Genomic DNA, 24360 nt, shown 5'->3' on the forward strand with positions numbered 1-24360 from the left:
CCACTTAATGTCCTCAAACATACCGGGGTTTCCTCATCCCTTGGTTTCAGGGATCCTCCCTCAGGAAGATGTTGCAAGGACTGACTAATGCACACTAGTGTCCCAATAACAATGATGCCTGCTGCAGGTGCTGGGAGTTCCAAGTAGACCCCACTGTGACCTCAAAGCCACCTTTCTGTCCTGCATCTGGGGCTTCCCGTCCCACCCTATGTGATGACAACTTAAGCCTCAGATGATGTCAAATACTTCTGCCAAAGACCCCAATGCATTCACAAGAATGGGCTGATAGGTACAGCTAGTTTACATAGGAGGGGGAATCCACTTTCAAGGGAGCAAGAACACCTTCTTCAATGCCCCCTCGGAGAACATCCTGACATCTTTCTCTCTCCCAGAAACGCCTGAAAACATCGCCCACATCGAAAGATACGCCAACGCTTCCTCTTTCAGTCCAGAGAAAATGAATTCTCCCAGTTTTCCTTGGGTTTTGTCTTGTTTTTAACTTTCACACGTTAATTTCTGGGGGTTCACCTTTCTGATTCCATACAGCACCGATCAAGAACTCACCTCTGATCCTCACGCGGTGCGCTGTAACCACCGCCCCCGGCCACCACCCCATCATTCACAGGGCAATTCAGAAGGTGGGGGAGGTTGAGGTGGGAGTTTCCTGGGCAAATACCCGCGCTCACACGGAAAGGAAAAGCTTCGCTGTCTAACCAGGTGTGTCCTGAACACCTGCGAACCTGGCGTGGCTCCTCACAGGTCGGCTCTGTCTCGTGCACCGGCCTGGAGACACCTGGGAGCAGGTGATTTCCCCAGATCCGCGCCCGTCGCTGTGAGACAAGAGTGGGCGACCGGCGAGGCTGCGGCGGCCGCAGCTGGAGGGCGGCGTGGTCCCACGTGCGGAGCCCTTTCCCGGCTCAGCGGTCCACGCATCCGAGTCGCAACAGCGCAGTCGTGCGGCTGGAGACCCCGTGGGACGCGCCGCAGAAGCCCCCAGGGACCCGGCCAGCGCGAGTAGGGGACTGGGGACCCTGTGCGGCCCCTCCGCGCCCTCCCGCCCGGCGCCCGCACCTGCTCCCCGGTCCCGGGCCCCCGGCTGGAGCGAGGCGGGAGGCGGGCGGCCCGTATGCAAATGTCCGGCGGGGCCGGGGCCGCCTCCAGCGCCCAGGATAAAAGGCGGGGCGGGCCGCGGGGCCGCGAAGCCGCTGCCTCTCCGGAGCTGGCCGTGCGCTCTGGTCCCGCACCCGCCGCCCGCAGCCCCGACCGCTCCGCCCGCGCCCCGCCGGCTCCCGGTAAGGACGCGCAGTTGCATGGGGACCCGAGGCGGGGGCGGGGTGGGGACACAGGCACCAGGCCAGGCGACCGGCGTCCTTCGGTCCGGCTGCGCCCCTGCCCGCGCTTTCCCACTGGGAACGTGGGCAGCGGGCGCCTCCCCGCGCTCCCCCGCGTGGGAGCAGGTGCATCTCCGCAGGAGCTGCGCGGGACCGGTTCGTCCCCGGGCCGTGGGCGGTCAAGGCGGAAAGGAGCTGCGCTGGGTCTGCGCGGGGTTAGGAGTGAATAAAATACCCTCGGATTGGAGTGGGACCGAGAGTCCGAAAGGAGGAGATGCCACGAGGGGTCTCTGGCTCCTCAGAGTTTATCCTGCTTTCCCCCAGCCGTCCGGAGACGCGGCGGGGAGGCAGCGGGAAGGGGGTACCCGGCCGAGGGGGAAGGTGCAGGTGTGGACACCTGTGAAGGAGCAGCGTGAATCGAATCCACCGAAGAGGACCGCAGAGGCGGCCGCGAAACCACTGGCCAAGGCGGGCAAGGGACCCAACTCTGCTGAGGGGGCACCTCGCCCGCCAAGTGGAAAAAAGGCTTCAGTAGCTCCTCTCACCCCCTACTAATTTTTTTTTCCTTACTTAAAAAAAAATCACAAGAATGCTTCTGAAGTCTGTTTTTAAAGCTAATACCAATCACAAGGTTAGCCAGTTAAGACGTGGGGTTCGACCTGGTAGCCGGTTGTGAAACTCCCTCACTCATCCCACGCCTTTTCCCACTCAACCTGCATCCCAGATGATGCAGTGTGGAAAGAAGACAAAAACTCCCCCCAGAAGGTGTCCGTCTTCCCGTTTCATGGTGCCTGACAGGGGTTGTTCACCGAGGTTGGGAGACAGATAGGAACCTCTCCCTCCTCTGCTCCTGGAAACCAGCCAGAACCACCGCAGGGGCCAAGGAGCTTTGGCGTTTCAGGAACACCTGAGGGCTCCCAGGTGGAGATAAGCACTTTGCTTTTGCAAATGGATGTCCTGGGAGCTCAGAGATCCTAGAAAGGATGAATTCGAGGGCAGGGAGTGGTGAGGCAGGGATATCTGACACATCTCTCCTCCTGTTTCTGTTTGTATATGTTTGTGCTGGTTCTGGGCAGTCACTGGATAAGAGAAGACTCAAGCATGTCGGAGTTTTGGTTAATTTCTGCCCCTGGCGATAGGGAAAATTTGCAAGCTCTGGAGAGGATGAATACTGTAACCTCCAAGTCCAACCTGTCTTATAATACCAAATTCGCTATTCCTGACTTCAAGGTAAAATTCCGGGGGAGGAGGAAAAAAGGGATGGATTGGTCAGGGGGAGAGGGGAGAGGGAGACAGAGGTTGCTACTTCTGGAAGCCAAGGAGAAAGTAATAAGGGAAAGGCAGGGACTCTGAGGACAAGCTGAGATTTGAGGATGGACGGGGAGGTGATGGGCTTTGTGGGACATCATGCCATAGTCCAAAATTAATTGTGGTACCTATGCAGGTACAGCCACAGGAAGGAATGAACAGGGGACCAGGTTGTGGGTAGCGGTGTGTAATGCTTCAAAAAGTGGGAAGCATGTGAAATGTACACTCGAGTTCTCTCTATTCCTCTGGCTCCTCCTGGTTTGTCTGCAACATCTCAGAAGACCAACCATATACTTTAGATATGCAGGCTTGGAAGGCTTCAGCCCTGATTGTACTCTTGACCTGGGGGCAGGGGAGGAAATCCAGGATCTCTTTGGTCCTTCAGGAAAGGAAGGGAGGGGATTTGGAGGCAGAAGGGAATTTGGGTCATACCCAGGCATCTGAGGGCCCTTAGAGTAGAAGGGAAAATTCAAATGAAACCAATGTTAAAGAAAAGTGAGATGTGCAATTCTTTTTCTTTTTGGAGACAGAGTTTGCTCTTATCACCCAGGCTGGAGTGCAGTGGCACAATCTCAGCTCACTGCAACCTCTGCCTCCCGGGTTCAAGCAATCCTCCTGTCTCAGCCTCCTGAGTAGCTGGAATTACAGGTGTGCACCACCATGCCTGGCTATGGTATGCACACCTGTAATTCCAGGTGTGGAATTATTTTTGTATTATTAGTAAAGACAGAGTTTTGCCATGTTGGCCAGGCTGGTCTTGAACTCCTGACCTCAGGTGATCCACCCGCCTTGGCCTCCCAAAGTGCTGGGATTATTGGCATGAGCCACTGTGCCTGGCCGAAATGTGTAATTCTTTTTTTTTTTTTTTTTTTTTTTGAGACAGAGTTTTGCTTTTGTTGCCCAGGCTGGAGTGAAATGGCACAATCTAAGCTCACTGCTGCAACCTCCGCCTCCCAGGTTCAAGTAATTCTCCTGCCTCAGCCTCCCAAGTAGCTGGGATTACAGGTGCCCGCCACCATGCCTGGCTAATTTTTGTATTTTTAGTAGAGATGTGCTTTCACTATGTTGCCCAGGCTGGTCTCAAACTCCTGATCTCGTGATGCGCCCACCTTGGCCTCCCAAAGTGTTGGGATTACAGGCATGAGCCACTGTGCCCAGCCATGCAATTCTTTTACTTCAAGAAGAGTGGAGTTTTCGTGGTGCTTCCTGAGGCTGTAGGTTTCCAGGGGGAAGACACTACAGCTTTCTTCCAGACCACATGGCACAGGTGCTGGTGAGATGGCACTGACTGCCCAGCATCTGCTTTTGTAGAAAACTGCCATATACTCCCCTTTCAAACCTCACTTTGCCCCTCTGCCAAAACGGCTACACCATCAGCCACCAGGGTTGTGATGCTACCCCATTGCTAACATTTGTTGAGCAAGATGCTGGCGGCTAGGTACTTTAAATACATCACCTGGAAGCTTTACCTCTCCCGCTGACTCAGGACAGGCTGGGAGAGGCTAAGTGGTTACCAGGGTTGTCAGGCTGGTAAGTGGCAGCAGTGAGTTCTAAACCCATATCTTGCTGCCTTCCTAAGCCTGCCTTGTCCAGCAACACACACTGTATGGGTTAGTAAATTCTGCAGCCACTCATCGATACTGTGAGGCACTGTGCTGGACTCTGGAAGGTAAAAAGATAAAAAAACAAGACACAGCCCCTGCAGAAGTTGCTTAAAATTAATTGAAGCAACTTAATTTGGTAGAGATACTCAGGATTCATCTTTTTTTTTTTTTTTTTTTTGAGACGAAGTCTTGCTCTGTCACCCAGGCTGGAATGCAGTGGTGCGATTTAGGCTCACTGCAATCTCTGCCTTCTGGGTTCAAGTGATTCTCGTGCCTCAGCCTCCCAAGTAGCTGGGATTATGGGCACATGCCACCACGCCTGGCTAGTTTTTGTATTTTTAGTAGAGACGCAGATTCAGCAGGCTGGTCTCAAACTCTCGGCCTCCCAAAGTGCTGGGATTATAGGTTTGAGCCATTGTGCCCAGCCTCCTGTTAGTTTTCTTATTTATTTTTTCCTTGAAACTCTGCCAAGTCTCAGAACCTAACTACTTTTTAACATCTAGTTGATGGTATCTCATGATAGCAACCCTTTCCTTTCTGATTCTGTGAAAAGACCTTCAAATACAATTGTGGACATTGTAGTAATTTCTACGCTAAGAAACAGATCATGGCCGGGCGCGGTGGCTCATGCCTATAATCCCAGCAATTTGGGAGGCTGAGACGGGCGGATTACTTGAGGTTGGGAGTTCCGGACCAGCCTGACCAAAAAGGAGAAACTTTGTCTCTACTAAAAATACAAAAAATTGGCCGGGCGTGGTGGCTCACACCTGTAATCCAAGCACTTTGGAGGCCAAGGCAGGTGGATCACCTGAGGTTGGGAGTTCAAGACCAGCCTGATCAACATGGTGAAACCCTGTCTTTAAAAAAAAAAAAAAAAAAAATTAGCCGAGCATAGTGGTACATGGCTGTAATCCCAGCTACTCAGGAGGCTGAGGCAGGAGAATTGCTTGAACCTGGGAGGCAGAGGTTGTAGTGAGCGAGGATCGTGCCATTGCACTCCAGCCTAGGCAAAAAGAGCGAAACTCTGTCTCAAAAAAAAAAGGACCTAGGTGAATGATGAAGTGGGCAGGATCTTGCTGCCTCCTTCCCCAGCAAGATCATATCCCCCTCCTTCCGCCTGCACCCCCCTCCCCACTTTGTTTCCCAGGCTGGAGTGCAGTGGTGCCATCTCAGTTTACTGCAACCTCCACCTCCTGAGTTCAAACGATTCTCCTGCCTCAGACTCCTAAGTAGCTGGAATTATGGGCACATGCCACCGTGCCCAGCTAATTTTTGTATTTTTAGTAGAGACAGGATTTTGCCATGTTGGCCAGGTTGGTCTGGAACTCCTGACCTCAGGTGATCCACACACCTCGGCCTCAAGATCATGGTTAATAACAGCAAAGAACAGAGCAAAAGGCTGGTGGGACTGTCTTGGAGCAGAAAAGCTTTTAGGAATGAGAACTTCTTTAACTTGCTTTCTGGTATATCCCTTCCTTGGCTATAATGATTAACAACAAGACTGACTAGTAGGCTGCCATTCTAAGAGGAAAATGAGCTGAGGTCAGATGGTAGCATCATAGTCACTCCTTCCTATGGCAGAAATAGGACAGTTTATCCTGTGGGTCAAAAATAAATAAATACACCCCCAAATCCACTGGTTTCTATTAAGAATTCTTTCTATTTCCCACTTTGGCCATTGACCAAGGGCGACTGGTTCAAGATGAAGTGACAGAGTCCCTGCTCTGTTGCTGAGATGGCATCATGCTTTGCCAGAAACCTGTGAGCCTCTGACTTTTTTATGATCTGTCTAGGTGGGGACCTTGGATTCCCTGGTTGGCCTCTCTGATGAGTTGGGGAAACTCGACACCTTTGCTGAAAGGTAAAATATTCCTTATTTACTGCATACAAATGAGAATTTGACATTGTTGTCAGAGGACACAGTGTTCTTGCTTTGGCTGAACCGGAGTATGGGCTTGTCTGGACCTGGTTCCAGAAGTCAGCAGAAAAGACCGATCAGTCCGCCTGCGGGTGCTGGGTCTGCAGGAGCCCACCCGGTCCTCCCGGTGTTTTGTCTGCTGGAGGGGGGCTGCCCTCGACCTGAAGATCATGCACAGGTGCCGAGACACCTGCAAAACTCACTGGTGTAGTTTCCCACCAAGCCTTTTGAAGTTTATTTTTTAGTAATAAATGCTCATAGTAAAAAATTTCAAGTACAAAAAGAGGCGTGGTGCAGTGGCTCACACCTCTAATCCTAGCTATGCTAGAGGTGAAGTCAAGAGACTCACTTGAGCCCAGGGGTTTAAGACCAGCCTGGACAATATAGAAAGACCCCATTCCTTTCTTTCTGTCTTTTTTTTTGAGACAGAGTCTCGCTCTGTCACCCAGGCTGGAGTGCGGTGGCCTGATCTTGGCTCACTGCAACCTCTGCCTCCTGGGTTCAAGTGATTCTCTTGCCTCAGCCTCCTGAGTAGCTGGGACTACAGGCACTCGCCACCATGCCCAGCTAAATTTTGTATTTTTAGTAAAGACAGGATTTCACCATGTTCTCCAGGCTGGTCTCGAACTCCTAACCTCAGGTGGTCCACCTGCCTCAACCTCCTAAAGTGCTGGGATTACAGGTGTGAACCACCTTGCTCAGGTGAGAGACCCCATTTCTAAGAAAAAAAAAAAAAAAGCCCCTCTTTTAAGGCAATTTTACTATAACTTTCTAGGTGAGCATTCCAGAGATAGTTAATACATGCACAAATAAATATGTCTTAAAATTAATACTCATTTATTTATTTTTTTTTTGCAGACAGGGTCTGGCTCTGTTACGCAGGCCGGAGTGCAGCCTTGAACTTCTGGGCTCAAGCAATCCTCCCAATTAGCTGAGACTAAGGCACACACCACCATGCCCAGCTAATTTTTGTATTGTTTTGGTAAAGACAGGGTCTCACTATGTTTTCCAGGCTGGCCTCAAACTCCTGGCCTCAAGCAATCCCCCTGCCTCGGCCTCCCAAAATGTTGGGATTACAGGTGTGAGCCACCACATTCAGCCTTAAAATTAATTTTGTATGAATGATAGCATATGTTCTGCATCTTGCATTTAGTTTAATAACGTATCTTAGAGACAGTTTTATATCAACACATAACTGCATGTTCGTTCCTTTAAGGGCTGTGTTACTGTGAATAGATGTACCCTCATTTATTTGAACAGACTGGCAGATTGCTTGACTCCAGGAGTTCAAGACCCGCCTGGGCAACATAGCAAAACCCCGTCTCTACTACAAATACAAAACATTAGCCGGGCATGGTGGTATGTGCCTGTAGTGCCAGCTAAGCAGGAGGCTGAGGTGGGAGAATCACCTGAGCCTGGGAGTTTGAGGCTTCAGTGAGCTGAGATCATGCCAATGCATTCTAGCCTGGGTGAAAGAGTGACACCCTGTCTCAAAAAAAAAAAAAAATGTATGAGGATATTGTGGAGTCTTAAAATTATATATCTTTGTTTAAGTTATTATAAATCTGGGCTGGGCAGGGTGGCTCATACCTATAATCCCAGCACTTTGGGAAGCCGAGGCGGGCAAGATCATGAGGTCAAGAGATCAAGACCATCCTGGCCAACATAGTGAAACCCTGTCTCTACTAAAAATACAGAAAAATTAGCTGAGTGTGGTGGCCGGCACCTGTAATCTCAGCTACTCGGGAGGCTGAGGCACAAGAATCACTTGAACCCAGGAGGCAGAGGTTGCAGTGAGCTGAGATTGCGCCGCTGCACTTCAGCCTGGGACAGAGTGAGACTCCATCTCAAAAGAAAGAAAGAAAGAAAGAAAGAAATTATTACAAATCTGGTATATAATCATTGGAAAACATTTATTTATTTTTGTTTTTGTCTGTCACCCAGGCTGGAGTGCAATAGCACGATCTCGGCTCAGTACAACTCTACCTCCCAGGTTCAAGTGATTCTCCTGCCTCAGCCTCCCGAGTAGCCGGGATTACAGGTGCATGCCAACATGCCCAGCTAATTTTTGTATTTTTAGTAGAGACGGTGTTTCACCATGTTGGCCAGACTGAACTCCTGCCCTCAAGTGATTCATTGGAAAACATTTTTAGATCATAGAATAGCATGAAAAAGAAAATACAAATCGCCCATAATTATGCCACCCAAATATAACTATTATATTGTGTTTATAGTGCATACATCTAATTTTCTCAACACATAAATATGATTTCTGCATAATGTCATAAGAGTAAGACCAGTCTGGGCTTGGTGTCCTATGCTTGTAATCCCAGCACTTTGGGAGGCCAAGGCAGGAGGGACGCTTCAGCCCAAGAGTTTGAGACGAGCCTGGGCAACACAGTGAGACCCTGTCTCTACAAAAAGTAAAAAAGATACTAGTTGGGTGTGGTGGTACCTCTGTAGTCCCAGCTACTTGGGAGGCTGAGGTGGGAGGATTGCTTGAGCCCAGGAGGTTGAGGCTGCACTGAGCTGTGATTGTGCCACTGCCCTCTAGCCTGGGTGACAGATCGAGACCCTGGCTGTGGGATATTATAAGACAGCATTCCCCAAGGGCTGGGTGGTAGCCTCCTGGGCTGCAGTGCTGGGATTCAGTGCTCTGTCTTCTTCCTTCAAGGGTTTTAGGGGTTTCTTTTCTTCTGTTAACCCTTAAAATTTGTGAAACTCATGTTTTTAGGGCCTGTGGACTTGCTCTTTTCTTCTTAGTGGATGGCCATATGGTTGCTACTGCCCTGTTTGATGAATTGTGTGGAAAATGCATAATTAGGAGTTGTAGTGAACATACTTTGAAGATTTCTTTTTTCTTTTTTTTGAGATGGAGTCTCGCTCTGTTGCCCCAGCTGGAGTACAGTGGCACGATCTTGGCTCACTGCAACCTCCATTTCCTGAGTTCAAGTGATTCTCTTGCCTCAGCCTTCCGAGTAGCTGGGATTACAGGCACGTGCCACCATGCCTGGCTAATTTTTGTATTTTTAGTAGAGACAGGGTTTCACCATGTTGGCCAGGCTGGTCTCAAACTACTGAACTCAAGTGATCTGCCAGCCTCAGCCTCCCAAAATGTTGGGATTACAGGCGTGAGCCACTGTGCCCAGACACTTTGAGGATTTCTAATCTGCAGATTAGTGCCATGGGCTAGAAATCCAGTTGTCTGTGTTCTGTTGCTCTTTACCTCCTGATTAAGAATAACAGGGTGCCTTTGTCAGTGGCATTTTACTCTGTAGGGGTTGCTGGACCAACTTACACACAGGCAGTCCTATAATCACCAAGTAGTTTGCTGTTCAGTATTTTTTTTTTGAAGCAAGATAATATATAGGTGTAAACCTTTTTTTTTTTTTTCTTGAGATAAGGTCTTGCTCTGTCGTCCAGGCTGGAGTGCAATAGCACCATCTAGGCTCACTGCAAACTCCACCTCTCAGGCTCAAGTGATCCTCCCACCTCAGCCTCTCAAGTAGCTGGGACCACAGGTGTGCAACACCACGCGCAGCTAATTTTTTTTTTTTTTTCTTTTTTTGAGACAGAGTTTCGCTCTTGTTACCCAGGCTGGAGTGTAATGGCGCAATCTCGGCTCACCGCAACCTCCGTCTCCTGGGTTCAAGCAATTCTCCTGCCTCAGCCTCCTGAGTAGCTGGGACTACAGGCACGCGCCACCATGCCCAGCTAATTTTTGTATTTTTAGTAGAGACGGGGTTTCACCATGTTGACCAGGATGGTCTCGATCTCTTGACCTCGTTATCCACCCGCCTCGGCCTCCCAAAGTGCTGGGATTATAGGCGTGAGCCACCGCGCCCAGCCTGGGGCGCAGCTAATTTTTAAATTTTTTGTGGAGACAAGGTCTTACTACATCTCCCTGGCTGGTCTCAACCTCCTGGGCTCAAGCTGTCTTTCCGCCTTGGCCTCCCAAAGTGCTGGAATTACAAGCATGAGCCACCACACCTAGCCGCCATTCACAGCCTTTGAGAAAGAAAACTAACCTTTGGCTGTCTCATTCATAAAATGGGATGACAGTGACCATCTGTCTACTCTCAGAAGAATGAAGGGAAGTAAAATCATGCTAAATCAAGTATTAATCTCAGGACCTGTCCTATGAAAAGTTAACATCCAGGAAAAAGTGACTTGATCTGGAAATGTCAACTCCCTTCTTAGGCTTCTCCGCACCACAGGGAGGTATGACTGGCCTTGTACAACTTACAGGCTAGCTGAGAAGACACATATTAATAGTCACATCACAGAATCAAATAATCCTTAGCCTAAGAAAGGCCTGCAACAGATACCATCGAGAACAGCCCACTGCCCTAGGCTGGTGAATGTCTTAGGTTTCCCTGGGCAGCAGTGACAAACCACAACAGGAGACTTGTCAGGTGCAGGAGGGTTGGCTTAAGACATGTGAATTGGGCCAGGTGAGATGGCTCATGCCTGTAATCCCAGCACTTTGGGAGGCTGAGAGGGGTGGATCGCCTGAGCCCAGGAGTTTAAGACCAACCTCGGCAACATGGTGAAACCCCATCTCTACAAAAAATACAAAATTTAGCCGGGCATGATGGTGCATACCTGTAGTCCCAGCACTTGGGACGTTGAGGTGGGAGGATTGCTTGAGCCCAGGAGTCAAGGCTGCAGTGAGCCAAGATCACACGACTGCACTTTAGCCTGGGCAGCAGAGTGAGAGCCTGTCTTAAGAAGAAAAGAAAAAAAAAAGTGTGAATAGTTCCCTGCCTGCTGCAGAAATAATAGCAATTCTAGAGCTTTCTTTGCTACCAATTTTCTGCAAGTCTAGTGCAAGTCTTTTAACCTCTTATTCACTAAAACCCCTCTGGCTCTGAAATTCTGTGGTCCTGGTTATTATTGTTTCCACTTTAGCTTCTTCCTTTCTTTTTTTTTTTTCTTTTTTGAGACTGTCTCTCTGTTGCCCAGGCTGGAGTGTAGTGGCACCATCTCTGCTCACTGCAACTTCTGCCTCCTGGGTTCAAGGAATTCTCCTGCCTCAGCCTCGCAAGTAGCTGAAATTACAGGCACCTGCCACCAAGCCCGGCTAATTTTTTTTTTTGTTGTTTGTTTGTTTTTAAGTAGAGACGGGGTTTTGCCATGTTGGCTAGGTTGGTCTTGAACTCCTGACCTCATGTGATCCACCAGCCTCGGCCTCCCAAAGTGCTGAGATTAGAGGTATGAGCCACCATGCCTGACCCCACTTTAGTTTCTTTTCGGCTGTTTGCTCTATTTCCCCAGTAAGTATTTTTAGTGTTTCGTTCTGTACTTACTTGTTGCACAATTGCTTTTAATGGTAATGTAGCATATGTTTAAGAAAAAGAGGCCTGGCCCAGTGGCTCACGCTTGTGATCTCAGCACTTTGGGATGCCGAGGCAGGCAGATCACCTAAGGTTGGGAGTTCAAAACCAGCCTGACCAACATGGAGAAACTCTGTCTCTACTAAAAATACAAAATTAGCCGGGCATGGAGGTGTATGCCTGTAATCCCAGCTACTCAGGAGACTGAGGCAAGAGAATCACTTGAACCCAGGAGACAGAGGTTGCGGTGAACCGAGATCGTGCCACTACACTCCAGCCTGGGCAACAAGAGCGAAACTGTCTCAAAAACAAACAAACAGAAAAGAAATAAAAATGCGTGAACAAGGAAGATTGTGGCTATAATTGTGAAACAGATAGAACTTGTGCAAATTTAAGTGTTTTCTAAACAATAAGGATTGGGTGTGGTGAGAATGAAAAATCACCGTGCACTGTTTTTAGTTTCTTTCTTTGCGAGCCTTCCTATAAGGGGAAGAAGGACAATGGTGTGGTCTGAGAACATCAAAATTCTTATGCTTAGTTTTTTTCTAGTCCAGGGGTCAGGATGTCCTGTCTTGGGAGCTGGTACTAGAGCTTGGGGTAAAAGAATGGGATATATGTACTAATACATCTGGAGAATGGCATCAGTTCTTTGAAATGTCCTCTCTGATTCTAGAGTGTTATTAGGTAAATAAATGCTAGCTGGATCTGTAACCTGGGTAGCATAAACCTGTCAGCACTGCTTCTGCCCAGGAGAACAGAGAAGGCACAAGAGTTCTCAGGGTGTATTGTTTCCATTTCCTTTTATTATTTATTTACTCAGGGCACTAGAGTGTTTTTCCATGTAGCTAGCAGGCAGCTTTTGCTTACGAGAGCTTTTTTTAAAAAATTCATTCCGTCATGCTGCCTTTGTTAATTTATTCTGTATTTGCCCTGTCATTCATGAACATTTGAGAAACCAAATGCTATTATCTTTTAAAAAAAAAAAAAAGCCTCTCTCCCCTCTTTTAAAAAGATGTTTGAGTCCTTCACAGTATCTTAGCCTGTTTTGCGGTGTTGATTGAAAGAGTGCATTTCCCAGGCATGGGGCCTCAGCAGGCCCTCCTGGGTGCTGTGGTGCTTGGTGACCGCGGCTTGCCCTGAGTGATTCCCCTGTCTGTGGAATAGCTGCTGGCTTTTTCTTTACCCACACGGTTCCATGAAGCTGACCAAGGGTTGGCTGATCAAAGATTGCATATCTGAATGTGGATGTCTGCTTAGTGACACGTGTGAGTCAGTTCTTGTAAGGGCATTCTAAAGAGAGGTAAACTCGAATTTTAAAAAGCAAATAGGCTTTTCTTCTCTGTGAGTGCAAGAATATCAGATTGAGGGGATCTGTGTGGCATTTCATGGGATTCAGTGAATAGACCGCTTTTTTAAATGTGCATGTACTTTTAAAAACGTGCATGTCTCTGTGTGCCGTGCGCACAGTGGGTTGCTCTAAGCTGCTAGGCAGCCCTACTGTGGGTGTCTGCTGGCCTCCCACTTTCCATGGCAGTTGTTCCAAGCCTCTTCCACCCCTCCTCCAGCCCCTGCTGACCTCTCTTCCTGCTCCCCAGTAACCAGAGACTCTTCCCCACCTCCTCCCACAGTCCCTGCCATCATGCCTGCAGATTTGCCCTCTCCTAACACAGCCGGTGCTCCCCTCCTTCATGGCACTTGCCACAGTGGATTTTGACATTTTCTTGTGGGATTATTTGGTAATGTTTTTCTTCCCTGTCTTTTGCTTACAATTAGATCCCTGGCACCTGTAACATCAGAGGCTCTTAGTGACTGACTGATGAGTGAGTGGAGGGAATCATCCTGGGCCTAAGAGCTGGGCAGCCAGTTAGAGATCTCATCTAACCCCTAGTGTTCCAAATGAGGAAACAGGCCCAGAGAGAAGCTCCTAGAAAGACAAAGGTGGGTGGGGGTCGCAGAGGAGGGAATAGACTCCAGATCCACCAGCTTGCCATTAATGGTCTGCCTGTCAGAACACGTCTGCCGGGGGGCACTCCATGCCCTGGGCTTTCCATGATGCTTCCAGCTCTGGGAGTCATCAGCAGAACTAACCAGAAAAGGGCCTTTTTCCTCTTCCTTTCCACCCTCCTCTCAGATGGTACCATCAATCACCGTTACTTATGAAAACACTTAATAGTATTTATGAATCCAGACATTGAAAGATGGCTTACTGAGCCAGGGTAAAATGGCAAGACCTCGTCTCTACAAATAATAAAAAAAATTAGCCAGGTGTGGTCAGGTACATCTGTACTTCCCACTACTCAGGAGGCTGCGATGGGAGGATACCCTGAGCCCGAGTGTTCGAGGCTGCAGTGAGCCATGATCGAGCCACATCACTCCAGCCTGGGCGACAGAGTGAGACCCTGTTTGAAAACAAGAAATATATATATATATTTTGAGTTAAATAAAATATCAAAGTTAATTTAACCTGTTTTTACTTTTTAAAGTGGTGACTAGACCTTTTTTTTTTTTTTGAGATGGAGTCTTGCTTTGTCACCCAGGCTGGAGTGCAGTGGCATGATCTCAGCTGACTGCAACCTCTGCCTCCTGGATTCAAACGGTTCTCCTGCCTCAGCCTCCCAAGTAGCTGGGATTACAGGCATGCACCACCAGGCCCAACTAATTTTTGTATTTTTAGTAGAAATGAAGTTTCACCACGTTGACCAGGCTGGTCTCAAACTCCTGACCTCATGTAATCCGCCCGCCTCAGTCTCCCAAAGTGCTGGGATTACAGGTGTGAGCCACCACACCTGGCCCTAGACATTTTTTAATTACCCATGTGGCTTGAACTATATTTCTATTACACAATTTTGGGCTAGAGCTCTAGAGAATGATTCTCAAATTTGGACATGTGAACAAATCTCCTGGTAATCTTTTTTTTTCTTTTTTTGAGAAAGGATTTTGTGCTGTCACCCATGCTGGAGTCAGTGGCATGATCACAGCTCACTACAGCCTCAAACTCCTGCATTCAAACCATTCTCCTGCTTCAGCTTCCTGAGTAGTTGAGACTGCAGGAGTGTGCCACTATGCCTGGCTAATTTTTTTTTCCTTTTTCTTTTGTAGAGATGGGGTCTCCCAGTGTTGCCCAGGCTGGTCTCAAACTCCTGGGCTCAAATGATCTCCCCAACCATGGCCTCCCAAAGTGCTAGGATTATAGGCATGAGCCACGGTGCCAGGCCTTCCTGGAGACCTGACTCAGTGGAGCTGGGCTGGAACCAGGATTCTGCATTGCTTACAAGCTCCCCAGTGACTGATGTTGCTGGCCTAAAGACCGTACTTGGCATACAAAGGCTGAACACATAAACTCCCGGCTCTCAAACTTGAGTATGCATCAGAATCATCCAGAAGGTTTGTTGAAAATACATCACTGGGCTCCACCCTCAGAGTTTGTGATTCAGGAGGTCCGAGGTGGGGCCTTAGAACCTGCATTTCTACGAGCTCCTAGGTAGAACTGATGCTGCGGGTCCTGCCACTGTGCTTTGAGGACAGCTGCTTTGAATGGTAAAGGTTGATCTGTTTCTGGAAGGTTTAAAATATGCCATTATGACATATTTGGGCCATATTTTTAGGAGTAGTTCTTTAATAATATTCACAACATTTTTCAGTACTATTGCTCTGTCCGTTTTCTTTTTGGAGGAGGAGTAAATTGGCAAATTGCACTTTGCTAAAAAATCATTAATTTCATGAACTCTTTCAAGTTATTTGAATAGAATCTACCAATATATATATCGCACCTACACATCCCCCATTTTTTAGTATTTGCATTTTCTTTGATTAGGCTACCCAGTGAATTACCTATTTTGCTTTCAAGAGAAACAATTTTTTTTTTTTTTTTTGAGACGAAGTTTTGCTCTTGTTGCCCAGGTTGGAGTGCAATGGCATGATCTCAGCTCACCACAACCTCTGCTTCCCAGGTTCGAGCGATTCTCCTGCCTCAGCCTCCCAAGTAGCTGGGATTACAGGCATGTGCCACCATGCTGGGCTAATTTTTGTATTTTTAGTAGAGACAGGGTTTCTCCATGTTGATCAGGCTGGTCTCGAACTCCCGATCTTAGGTGATCTGCCTGCTTTGGCCTCCCAAAGTGCTGGGATGACAGCCCTGCCAAGAGAAACAACTTTTAAATACACTGATCAATTTTATAATTTTTCTGATTTCTAATAGTTTAACTTCTACATTTCTCTTATTTTCCTTCCTGTTTATTTGGGTTTATTTTCTTGCTCTTTTCTATAAAACATGCTAAGTCACATGCTTGGTTCATTTATTATCTTTTTCCTTTAGTTCTGTAATGCTAATAGCAGTGAGCCAAGATCACTCCACTGCACTCCGGCCTGGGCGACAGAGTGAGACTCTGTCTCAAAAAAAAAAAAAAAAAGAAAAAAAAAGAAAATGAATTATGTGCTATTTTGAACTTCGGAAATTGGAAATTTTCTTTGTGACCTAATCTATTGCCTATTTTTCAAAGTGTTTCATGGGTATCTAAAATGTGTATTCTCTTTTTTCATTGTACAGCATTGATAAATGTCTGTTGGAGAAGCACTGTCAATGAATGGCGTATTTGCTGTTCCTTGTTTTTATACTTTATATACTTTGCTGCCCTTATGGAATGCAGAAAGATCTATGGCTGTTTGTCTGTGTTTTGGAGACACAGTCTCACTCTGTCACCCAGGCTGGAATGCGGTGGTGCAATCTTGGCTCACTGCAACCTTCGCCTCCTGGGTTGAAGCGATTCTCCTGCCTCAGCCTTCTGAGAAGCTGGGGCTACAGGCACATGCCACCAGGCCTGGCTGATTTTTTGCATTTTTAGTAGAGACGGGGTTTTGCCACATTGGCCAGGCTGGTCTGGAATTCCTGACCTCAAGTGATCCTGCCTCAGCCTCCCAAAATGCTGAGATTACAGACGTGAGCTGCGCGCCCAGCCATCAGTGACAGTTCTAACTCCTCAAGGGCTGCCCCTGTCACTCTCCAGTGCTTCCGTGTGTAGGACATTGCCTTGAGTTCCACACTGCCTGATGGTTTGTCACATCTCTATTTTGGTAACTGCCACCGATTGATAGATGAGACTATTATTTGAAGAGAGTGAAGTCATTTGTGTTAGATCCTGTAGCTGCCTAGTGTCGGGCCTTCACCTGGTCATCCTGACCCCCTGTCCTGCCCTGCCCTTGCTCTGTCGTAGGTCCCTCACAGGTGGCAGTAGCTCTGCTTTGTGCCCACCCCCCACCAACCTTGATGTTCAGTTTAGGCCCAGTTGAGCTAGTCTCCATTATCTGCCAGGCTTCCCCCAGCTCCCAGCAGCTCTTATCAAAGCAGAAGTCCAGCCAGCAGGGCAGGAAGGAATGTTGGCTGGCCACTTCAGGTACAACGTGCGGGAAGAAGGGCCAGCTGGAGGCAATGTTGTGAAATACCCAAATGGTTCTTTGGAGGTGACATTTAATGTAAGGCATTTCTATCTTGGACCCTGCCCCAGTCCTTCAGGGACCCGCGGCTCTGTTGTCCCCAGATCTCAGCACAGCCTTTTTCATTTAACACCATGTTGGTGCTCATCACAAACCCGGTAAGTGCAGCCATTTGGACATTCTTTATTTTCATGAGCTTCAGGGGCAACCTTCCACGGTCCCTTTTGGATGTTTTTTTTGCACTGGCTTCAGGTCCAAAGTTGGCATCCTTCTCAACAGACAGCTCCCATTCGTGCAGCCTTCTGCCTCGGGTTCTTTCCCATCTCAGTCAAAGGATCCAGCCACCCAAGCGCCTGGTGCTCAGGCAGACAGTCTGGGCACCACCTCCCTGTCCAGCCCTCCACAGGAGACACCAGTAAGGATGGAATCCCATGGGCTCCACCTCCAAAATCTGTCCCGTATCCACCCACTTCCCAGCATGTCCATCCAAGCTGCCTTCATTGCGTTCCTCTGGTTTTGCAACAGACTCAGTTGTCTCCCTGCTTCCCTTTCATTCACTCACCCCACAGCAGCCCTCTGAGTGATCTTTTTAAAAGCACCATATTGCACATCACCTGAGGTTGGGAGTTTGAGACCAGCCTGACCAACATGGAGAAATCGCGTCTCTACTAAAAATACAAAAAATTAGCTGGATGTGGTGGAGCATGTCTGTAATCCAAGGTACTTGGGAGGCAGAGGCCCAAGAATCGTTTGAATCCAGGAGGCAGAGGTTGCAGTGAGCTGAGATCGTGCCATGGCGCTCCAGCCTGAGCAACAAGAGTGAAACTCCGTCTCAAAAACAAACAAACTAAATAAATAAAAGCACCACATCGCATGGCTCTCCTGCATGAAGCCCTCCTCGGCTTTCCTGTGCCTTTGATGTAAAATTTGTACTTGCAACCCTCACTTCCAGACCCTAGCTGGTCAGGCCAGGGTACTGCTCTCCAGCCTCCCTGGCTCCATCCTGCCTTAGTCCTCTGCCTAGAAGGCCCCTACCCACCCCAGCCTGGCAGGGCAGGCTCCTTCTTGTTGTCCCGATCCCAGAAGACTGCCCACCCAGAAGATTTCTCCACACTGCCAGCCAGCCCTGTCCCTCAAGGTGAATTGGTTAAACCCAGGAGGCCGAGGTTCCAGAGAGCTGAGATGGTGCCACTGCACTCCAGCAAAAAAGAAATAGCATGCCCAGAAGTGGAATTACTGGTATAATGGATGTAGACATGTTGAAAGCTGTTTGTACGTACTAACTTGTTTTCCAATGAGGTTACAAGAAGTTTCCTTTTCTCACACCCCTTCTATTAAGTGCCTTTAAGAAATTTCGCTCACGTACCTGGCAAGATGATGTGTGATTGTTTTAATGTGCATTTCTTGGACTTCCAGTGAGAGTCAACATATTTTTAAGAGCTTATCAGCCATTGTGCTCCTATTTGTGTAACTGGCCTGTTTCCAGCCTTGGCTCCTGCATCCCCTGGGCTGGGCTGCAGGTTGCACAACCACAGGGGAAGCCCTTCGCACTGTGTGTGCTGGAACTCTGCTCCGCCGGCACGGGACCTGCAATTGTTCTTGGTGGCTGGGCGCTCAGTGGATTGACTTTTTGGCAAAGTCTCCAGAACTTCAATGTGTGATGTTTTTTTCTATCCCACATGCTTGAGGGGGCGGGGTCGCCCAGTGATTCCTAAAAGACTGTAGACCTCAGGGGACTTCGGCAACACTTCTCTGGGAGCTGCGTTCAGGTCCTCATTGCCTGTTCCTCCAAGGGCCAAACTTTTTTATTTTTTGAGATGGAGTCTCTGGAGTCTCACTCCATTGTCCAGTCTGGAGTGCAGTGGCACTATCTCAGCTCACTGCAGCCTCCTCCTTCCAATTTCAAGAGATTCTCCTGCTTCAGCTTCCCAGGTAGCTGGGATTATAGATGTGCACCACCATGCCTGGCTCATTTTTCTATTTTTAGTAGAGACGGCGTTTCTCCATGTTGGCCAGGCTGGTCTTGAACTCCCGACCTCAGGTGATCCGTCCGCCTCTGCCTCTCAAACTGCTGGGATTACAGGCGTAAGCACTGCACCCAGCTGAGATTGGCTTTTTGAAGAGGGTGGAGCATTACTATCTGGGCTGCATGTGGGTGAATCTATCCCTATAGTGCCAGCTTGGCCAATGAGAATTCTGTTCTTTTTTTTTTTTTTTTAACGACCTTCACCCCCGCCTTGTTTTTTTTTTTGAGATGGAGTTTCGCTCTTGTTACCCAGGCTGGAGTGCAATGGCACGATCTTGGCTCACCGTAACCTCTGTCCCCTGGGTTCAAGCGATTCTCCCACCTCAGCCTCCCGAGTAGCTGGGACTACAGGCGTGCGCCACCAGAGAATTCTGTTCTTAGTGACATGAGTAACTGCGGGGTGGCTTCTACAAACTGTACGTGGAGGGGAGTCCCTCTAAAGACCTAAAGATCAGCTCGTTATTTAAACTTCCAGTTTCTGAGAAGCCAAGTTGGAATTGAAAGCATGGTGTGTCTGTCCCCAGAGGGAGCCTCCTCGTAAAAGAAAGTCACTTAATTGCTGCAGAGTCACATTTTCCTGGTGACTTTGCTGCAGGGCATGTGGATGTCACTGTCTCCTGGTAGAGGAGGAAGCAGAGAGACAAAGGATGGGGTGAGGTGCCCAGGGGCTCAGTCACCGGGGGAGACAGGAACAGGCTCACCCTGGAGGCTTCTGGGTCTCCCCTCTCAGGTGTGTGGCCCCCCTGTGTGGCTGCAGGAGCGAGGCTGGGCCTGGTAGGCCCTCTCATCGAAGCACCCTGACAGTGACTGGGCACTGGCAGGCCAGGGGTTTGGAGTTATCCAGGGCGGGCGTGCTAACACCTGCTTTCACGGATAGAGACTGGCTTTAGGGGCAGGCTGGGCATCAGGACCAGCTGACTTTGTGGCCACCAGTGAAGTGACCTGGGGCAATCTTCTGGGCCTCTGTGCACTCCATTCCGTCAGTGTTCCCTCAGTTCTAGGGGCCTTGACTTTGTGTGTGGAGGATTCAGATATAAATCCTTAGCGCTTTTGTGAGGATGGAGAGAAGCTCTCAGATGCAAGAGATTATTATTTTTGCTTCAGAATCCTGGAAACTCATCCAACCCTGCCCTGTAACCTGGTTGCACTCCTCCCAGGCATCTGGGTAATTTCTTTCTTCCTTTTTCAAGATAAAGTCTCACTCTGTTGCTCAGGCTGGAGTGCAGTGGCACGATCTTGGCTCTCTGCAACCTCTGCCTCCTGGGCTCAAGCGGTTCTCCTGCCTCAGCCTCCCAAGTAGCTAGGATTACAGGCATGTACCACCACGCCTGGCTAATTTTTGTATTTTTAGTAGAGACGGGGTTTCTCCATGTTGGCCAGGATGGTCTCGATCTCCTGACCTCAGGTGATCCGCCCACCTCGGCCTCCCAAAGTGCTGGGATTACAGGCATAAGCCACTGCACTGGTCTTTCTGGGTAATTTCTGACAACCAAACAACTCTATCCTGTGTTTGCCAAAATTTTCCAGAAAATCCAGGGAGGTGGAAAGCCTTCTCTTTGGTGTTGCATAGACTGGTCCTCAGGGTCCTCGGAACCTACATCCACTCCTCCTCAGAGTGAGAGCTGAAGGTGGGAGGCCCAACAACTCTTCTTTCTACAAAGAAGGGAGTGGCCTGTGTAGTTTGCCAGGCAGAGCCCCTGGAGACACTGTGTCTGTTTTGTTTTGTTTTGAGACAGTCTCGCTCTGTCACCAGGCTGGAGTGCAGTGGCGCGATCTCGGCTTGCTGCAACCTCCAACTCCCTGGTTCAAGCGATTCACCTGCCTCAGCCTCCCTGATAGCTGGGACTACAGGTGCACACAACGACGCCCAGCTAATTTTTGTATCTTTAGTAGAGACGGGGTTTCACCATGTTGGCCAGGATGGTCTCGATCTCCTACCTCGTGATCCGCCCTCCTTGGTCTTCCAGAGTGCTGGGATTACAGGCGTGAGCCACCGTGCCTGGAGAGACACTGTGTCTTAAGGCCACTTAAGAATCTCCTCTACTCAGGCCCTGCAATCTGTGGCTTCAAATATTCACCTCCGATTCCAGCCCTCCTTCTGGGGTACAAGCTTCTAGTCACCTGCTGGCTGCCCCTCTCCCCACACCCCCGGCCTGGAAGAGTCCTGGGGGCCTGCATGGCAAGAATGTCCTGGTTGTCGGTGCAGGAGAGAGGAGACAGATCTCAGGAGCCTCCCTCACTTTTGGAATCTAAGCTCTTCAGCCATCCTGTACCCCAGGACCATGCTGTACCCCTGAACACCTTGGGTTTAGAGCCAGTAGGGCTAAAAGGTGCCCCATAGTTCCAGGGAGAGGAAGGAAAGGGCATGCTCATTACAGACCCACCAGAGGCAGAATTGTGAAGCTCCTGGGTGCCCCTTCTCGCCTGACCCCCACCACAGCTTGCCTGTGTCTGCAGGCTCTCTGCCTAGCACCCAGAAGCCTCCACTCCCTGCCTGCCCTGCCTCACACCTAGGCAATGCCCCCCTCTCCTCCCACCCATCTTACCCAGTTTCTCCCCTCGGCTTCTTCCCCAGATGCCCTTGTCTTACTCCTCTATTTACTCATTGCTTTGTCTATTTGAATTACCATGATTGAGTTTTTGTTTTTTGAAACAGGGTCTCATTCTGTTGCTCAGGCTGGAGTGCAGTGATGCAATCATATCCTCCTCAGTTGCTGGGACTACAGGCACACCCACCCATGGCTAATTTTTTTTTTTTTTTTGGAGACGAAGACTCGTTCTGTCACCAGGCTGTAGTGCAGTGGTGCGATCTTGGCTCACTGCAACCTCTGCCTCCTGGGTTCAAGTGATTCTCCTGCCTCAGCCTCCTGAGTAGCTGGGACTACGGGCATGTGCCACCATGCCCAGCTAATTTTTGTATTTTTAGTAGAGACAGAGTTTCACTATGTTGGCCAGGATTGTCTCCATCTCTTGACCTCATGATCCGCCCGCCTCAGCCTCCCAAGGTGCTGGAATTACAGGTGTGAGCCACCGTGCCCGGCCAGTTTTTTTTTTAGATACAGGGTCTCACTCTATTGCTCAAGCTGATCTGGAACTCCTGGGCTCAAGTGATCCTCCTGTCTTGGTCTCCCAAAGTTCTGGGATTACAGGTGTGAGCCACCACACCTGATCTCATTGTTTTTTAGAGACTTCTTGTGCTCCATCATATCAGATGGGCCCCCAGTTGATGAACATTGAAATGGCTTCTGCCTTTTGTAATTGCAAACCATTCTGCCACAAAATATGGTCTTTGTAGCACATGAGCCAATATAGCAGAAGAACACATTTCTAGAAGTTCAATGGCTCACATCTGTAATCCCAGCACTCTGGGAGGCCGAGGTGGAAGCGTGGTTTGAGCCCAGGAGTTGGAAACTAGCTTAGGCACCATAGGACACCCTGTCTGTACAAATAATCATCATCATAATAAATTAGGCTGGGCGCAGTGGCTCACACCTGTAACCCCAGCACTTTGGGAGGCCGAGGCAGGTGGATCACTTGAGGTCAGAAGCTCAACACCAGCCTGCCCCAACATGGTGAAACCCCGTCTCTCCTAAAAATACAAAAATTAGCTGGGCATGGTAATGTGTGCCTGTAATCCCAGCTACTCAGGAGGCTAAGGCAGGAGAATAGCTGGAACCCAGGAGGCGGAGGTTGCAGTGAGACAAGATTGCACCACTGCACTTTAGCCTGAGAGACAGAGCGGGATTCTGTCTGAAAAAAAAAAAAAAAATTAGCCAGCATGGTGTGCCTGTAGTCTCAGCTACCTGGGAGGCTAAGGTGGGAGGATCCCTTGAGCACAGGAGTGTGAGGCTGCAGTGAGCCTGTAACACCATTGTACTGCAGCCTGAGTGAGACCCTAGCTCAAAAAAATGAATACAGCTTTTTTAGAACTTGTCTAGGAGGTTTTCCAGTTTTCACCAGAACCAACCCTTGCCTCCACATGTTAGATAAATACTCTAAAATGACTCTCAAGTAAGGCCGTAGCAGTCAATGCCATGTACCAACAGGGCATGGATGTTCCTGTTTCCCCGAGGACTGCCCATGCTGTATTATGAGTTTTCTTTTCTTTTTTTTTTTTTTAAAGACGGAGTTTCACCATGTTGGTCAGGCTGGTCTTAAACTCCTGACCTCAGGTGATCCGCCTGCCTTGGCCTCCAAAGTGCTTGGATTACAGGCGTGAGCCGCCACGCCCGGCCTATGAGTTTTCTTAATACCCTGAACTAACTGGTGTAAATGATACTCCCCTGCAAGTGAGGTTGAGCTTTCTTTCTCACGCTTATGGGCTCTTCGTTGACGTCCTATAAACCTATAGACGAGCATTTGAGAAGGAATCCTCACCTTTAATGCTGCGGATGTTTAACTTGGGGAAATTCTAGTATCTAACACTTCAACTACATAAATGGGTCTCACTGTTACAGTAATTGTCACCATGCTTGATTTTTTTTTTTTGAGATGGAGTTTCACTCTTATTACCCAGGCTGGAGTGCAATGGTGCGATCTTGGCTCACCGCAACCTCCGCCTCCCAGATTCAGGCAATTCTCCTGCCTCAGCCTCCTGAGTAGCTGGGATTACAGGCACGCACCACCGTGCCCAGCTAATTTTTTGTATTTTAAGTAGAGACGGGGTTTCACCATGTTGACCAGGATGGTCTCGATCTCTTGACCTCGTGATCCTCCTGCCTTGGCCTCCCAAAGTCCTGGGATTACAGGCGTGAGCCACTGTGCCTGGCCTAAAATGTATTTTCATCATTTATTACTATTTATTACCTTTTTTTTTTTTTTTTCTTTTCCTGAGACGAAGTTTCATTCTTGTTGCCCAGGCTGGAGTACAATGGTGCAATCTCGACTCATTGCAACCTCCACCTCCTGGGTTCAAGCGATTCTCCTGCCTCAGCCTACCAAGCACCTGGGCGACCGCCACCACACCTGGCTAGTTTTTTGTATTTTTAGGAGAGACAGGATTTCACCATGTTGGCCAGGTTGGTCTTGAACTCCTGACCTCAGGTGATCCATCCACCTCGCCCTCCCAAAGTGCAGGGATTATAGGCGTGAGCCACCGCGCCCGGCCAACCATTTTTGAGTGTACAGCTCAGTGGCATTAAGTATGTTCACACTGTTGCACAGCCATCACCACCCTCCACCCACAGGACTGTTTCCATCTTGCAGAACTGAAACTGTATTCATTAGACAATGACGCCTCATTTCCTCCTCCCCCAGGCCCTGGCAACGACCTTTCTACTTTCTGTCTGTATGAATTTGACTGTTTTAGGCACCACCTGTGAGTGAAATCATATAGTATTTGACCTTTTCTGGCTGGCTTATTTATTTTTTTTTTTTTGAGAAGGAGTCTTGCTCTGTAGCCCAGGCT

At 48.9% G+C, this 24360-nt stretch overlaps 1 protein-coding gene and 1 non-coding gene across 4 annotated transcripts in view; both read left to right on the forward strand.

The window, feature by feature from the left end:
- Positions 1–1265: 1265 nt before the first annotated feature.
- The window catches only part of ATP6V1C2 (ATPase H+ transporting V1 subunit C2), a 62503-nt gene continuing 39408 nt past the window's right edge, over positions 1266–24360 (forward strand). For all 3 annotated transcript variants that reach the window (XM_064363846.1, XM_064363848.1, XM_064363847.1), the window contains exons 1-3: positions 1266–1292; positions 2408–2561; positions 6037–6104. In XM_064363846.1, coding sequence (XP_064219916.1) covers positions 2433–2561; positions 6037–6104 — 197 coding nt within the window. In that variant the 5' untranslated portion in view covers positions 1266–1292; positions 2408–2432. The remainder of the gene's footprint in view (positions 1293–2407; positions 2562–6036; positions 6105–24360) is intronic.
- Positions 22860–22924, forward strand: LOC135269808 (U7 small nuclear RNA). The gene has a single exon (XR_010338060.1). It is a non-coding gene; the product is annotated as a U7 small nuclear RNA (small nuclear RNA).

Source organism: Aotus nancymaae, unplaced genomic scaffold (genome assembly GCF_030222135.1).
Source record: "Aotus nancymaae isolate 86718 unplaced genomic scaffold, 86718_ANA_hifiasm-v0.15.2.pri h1tg000057l, whole genome shotgun sequence".
Taxonomy (NCBI): domain Eukaryota; kingdom Metazoa; phylum Chordata; class Mammalia; order Primates; family Aotidae; genus Aotus; species Aotus nancymaae.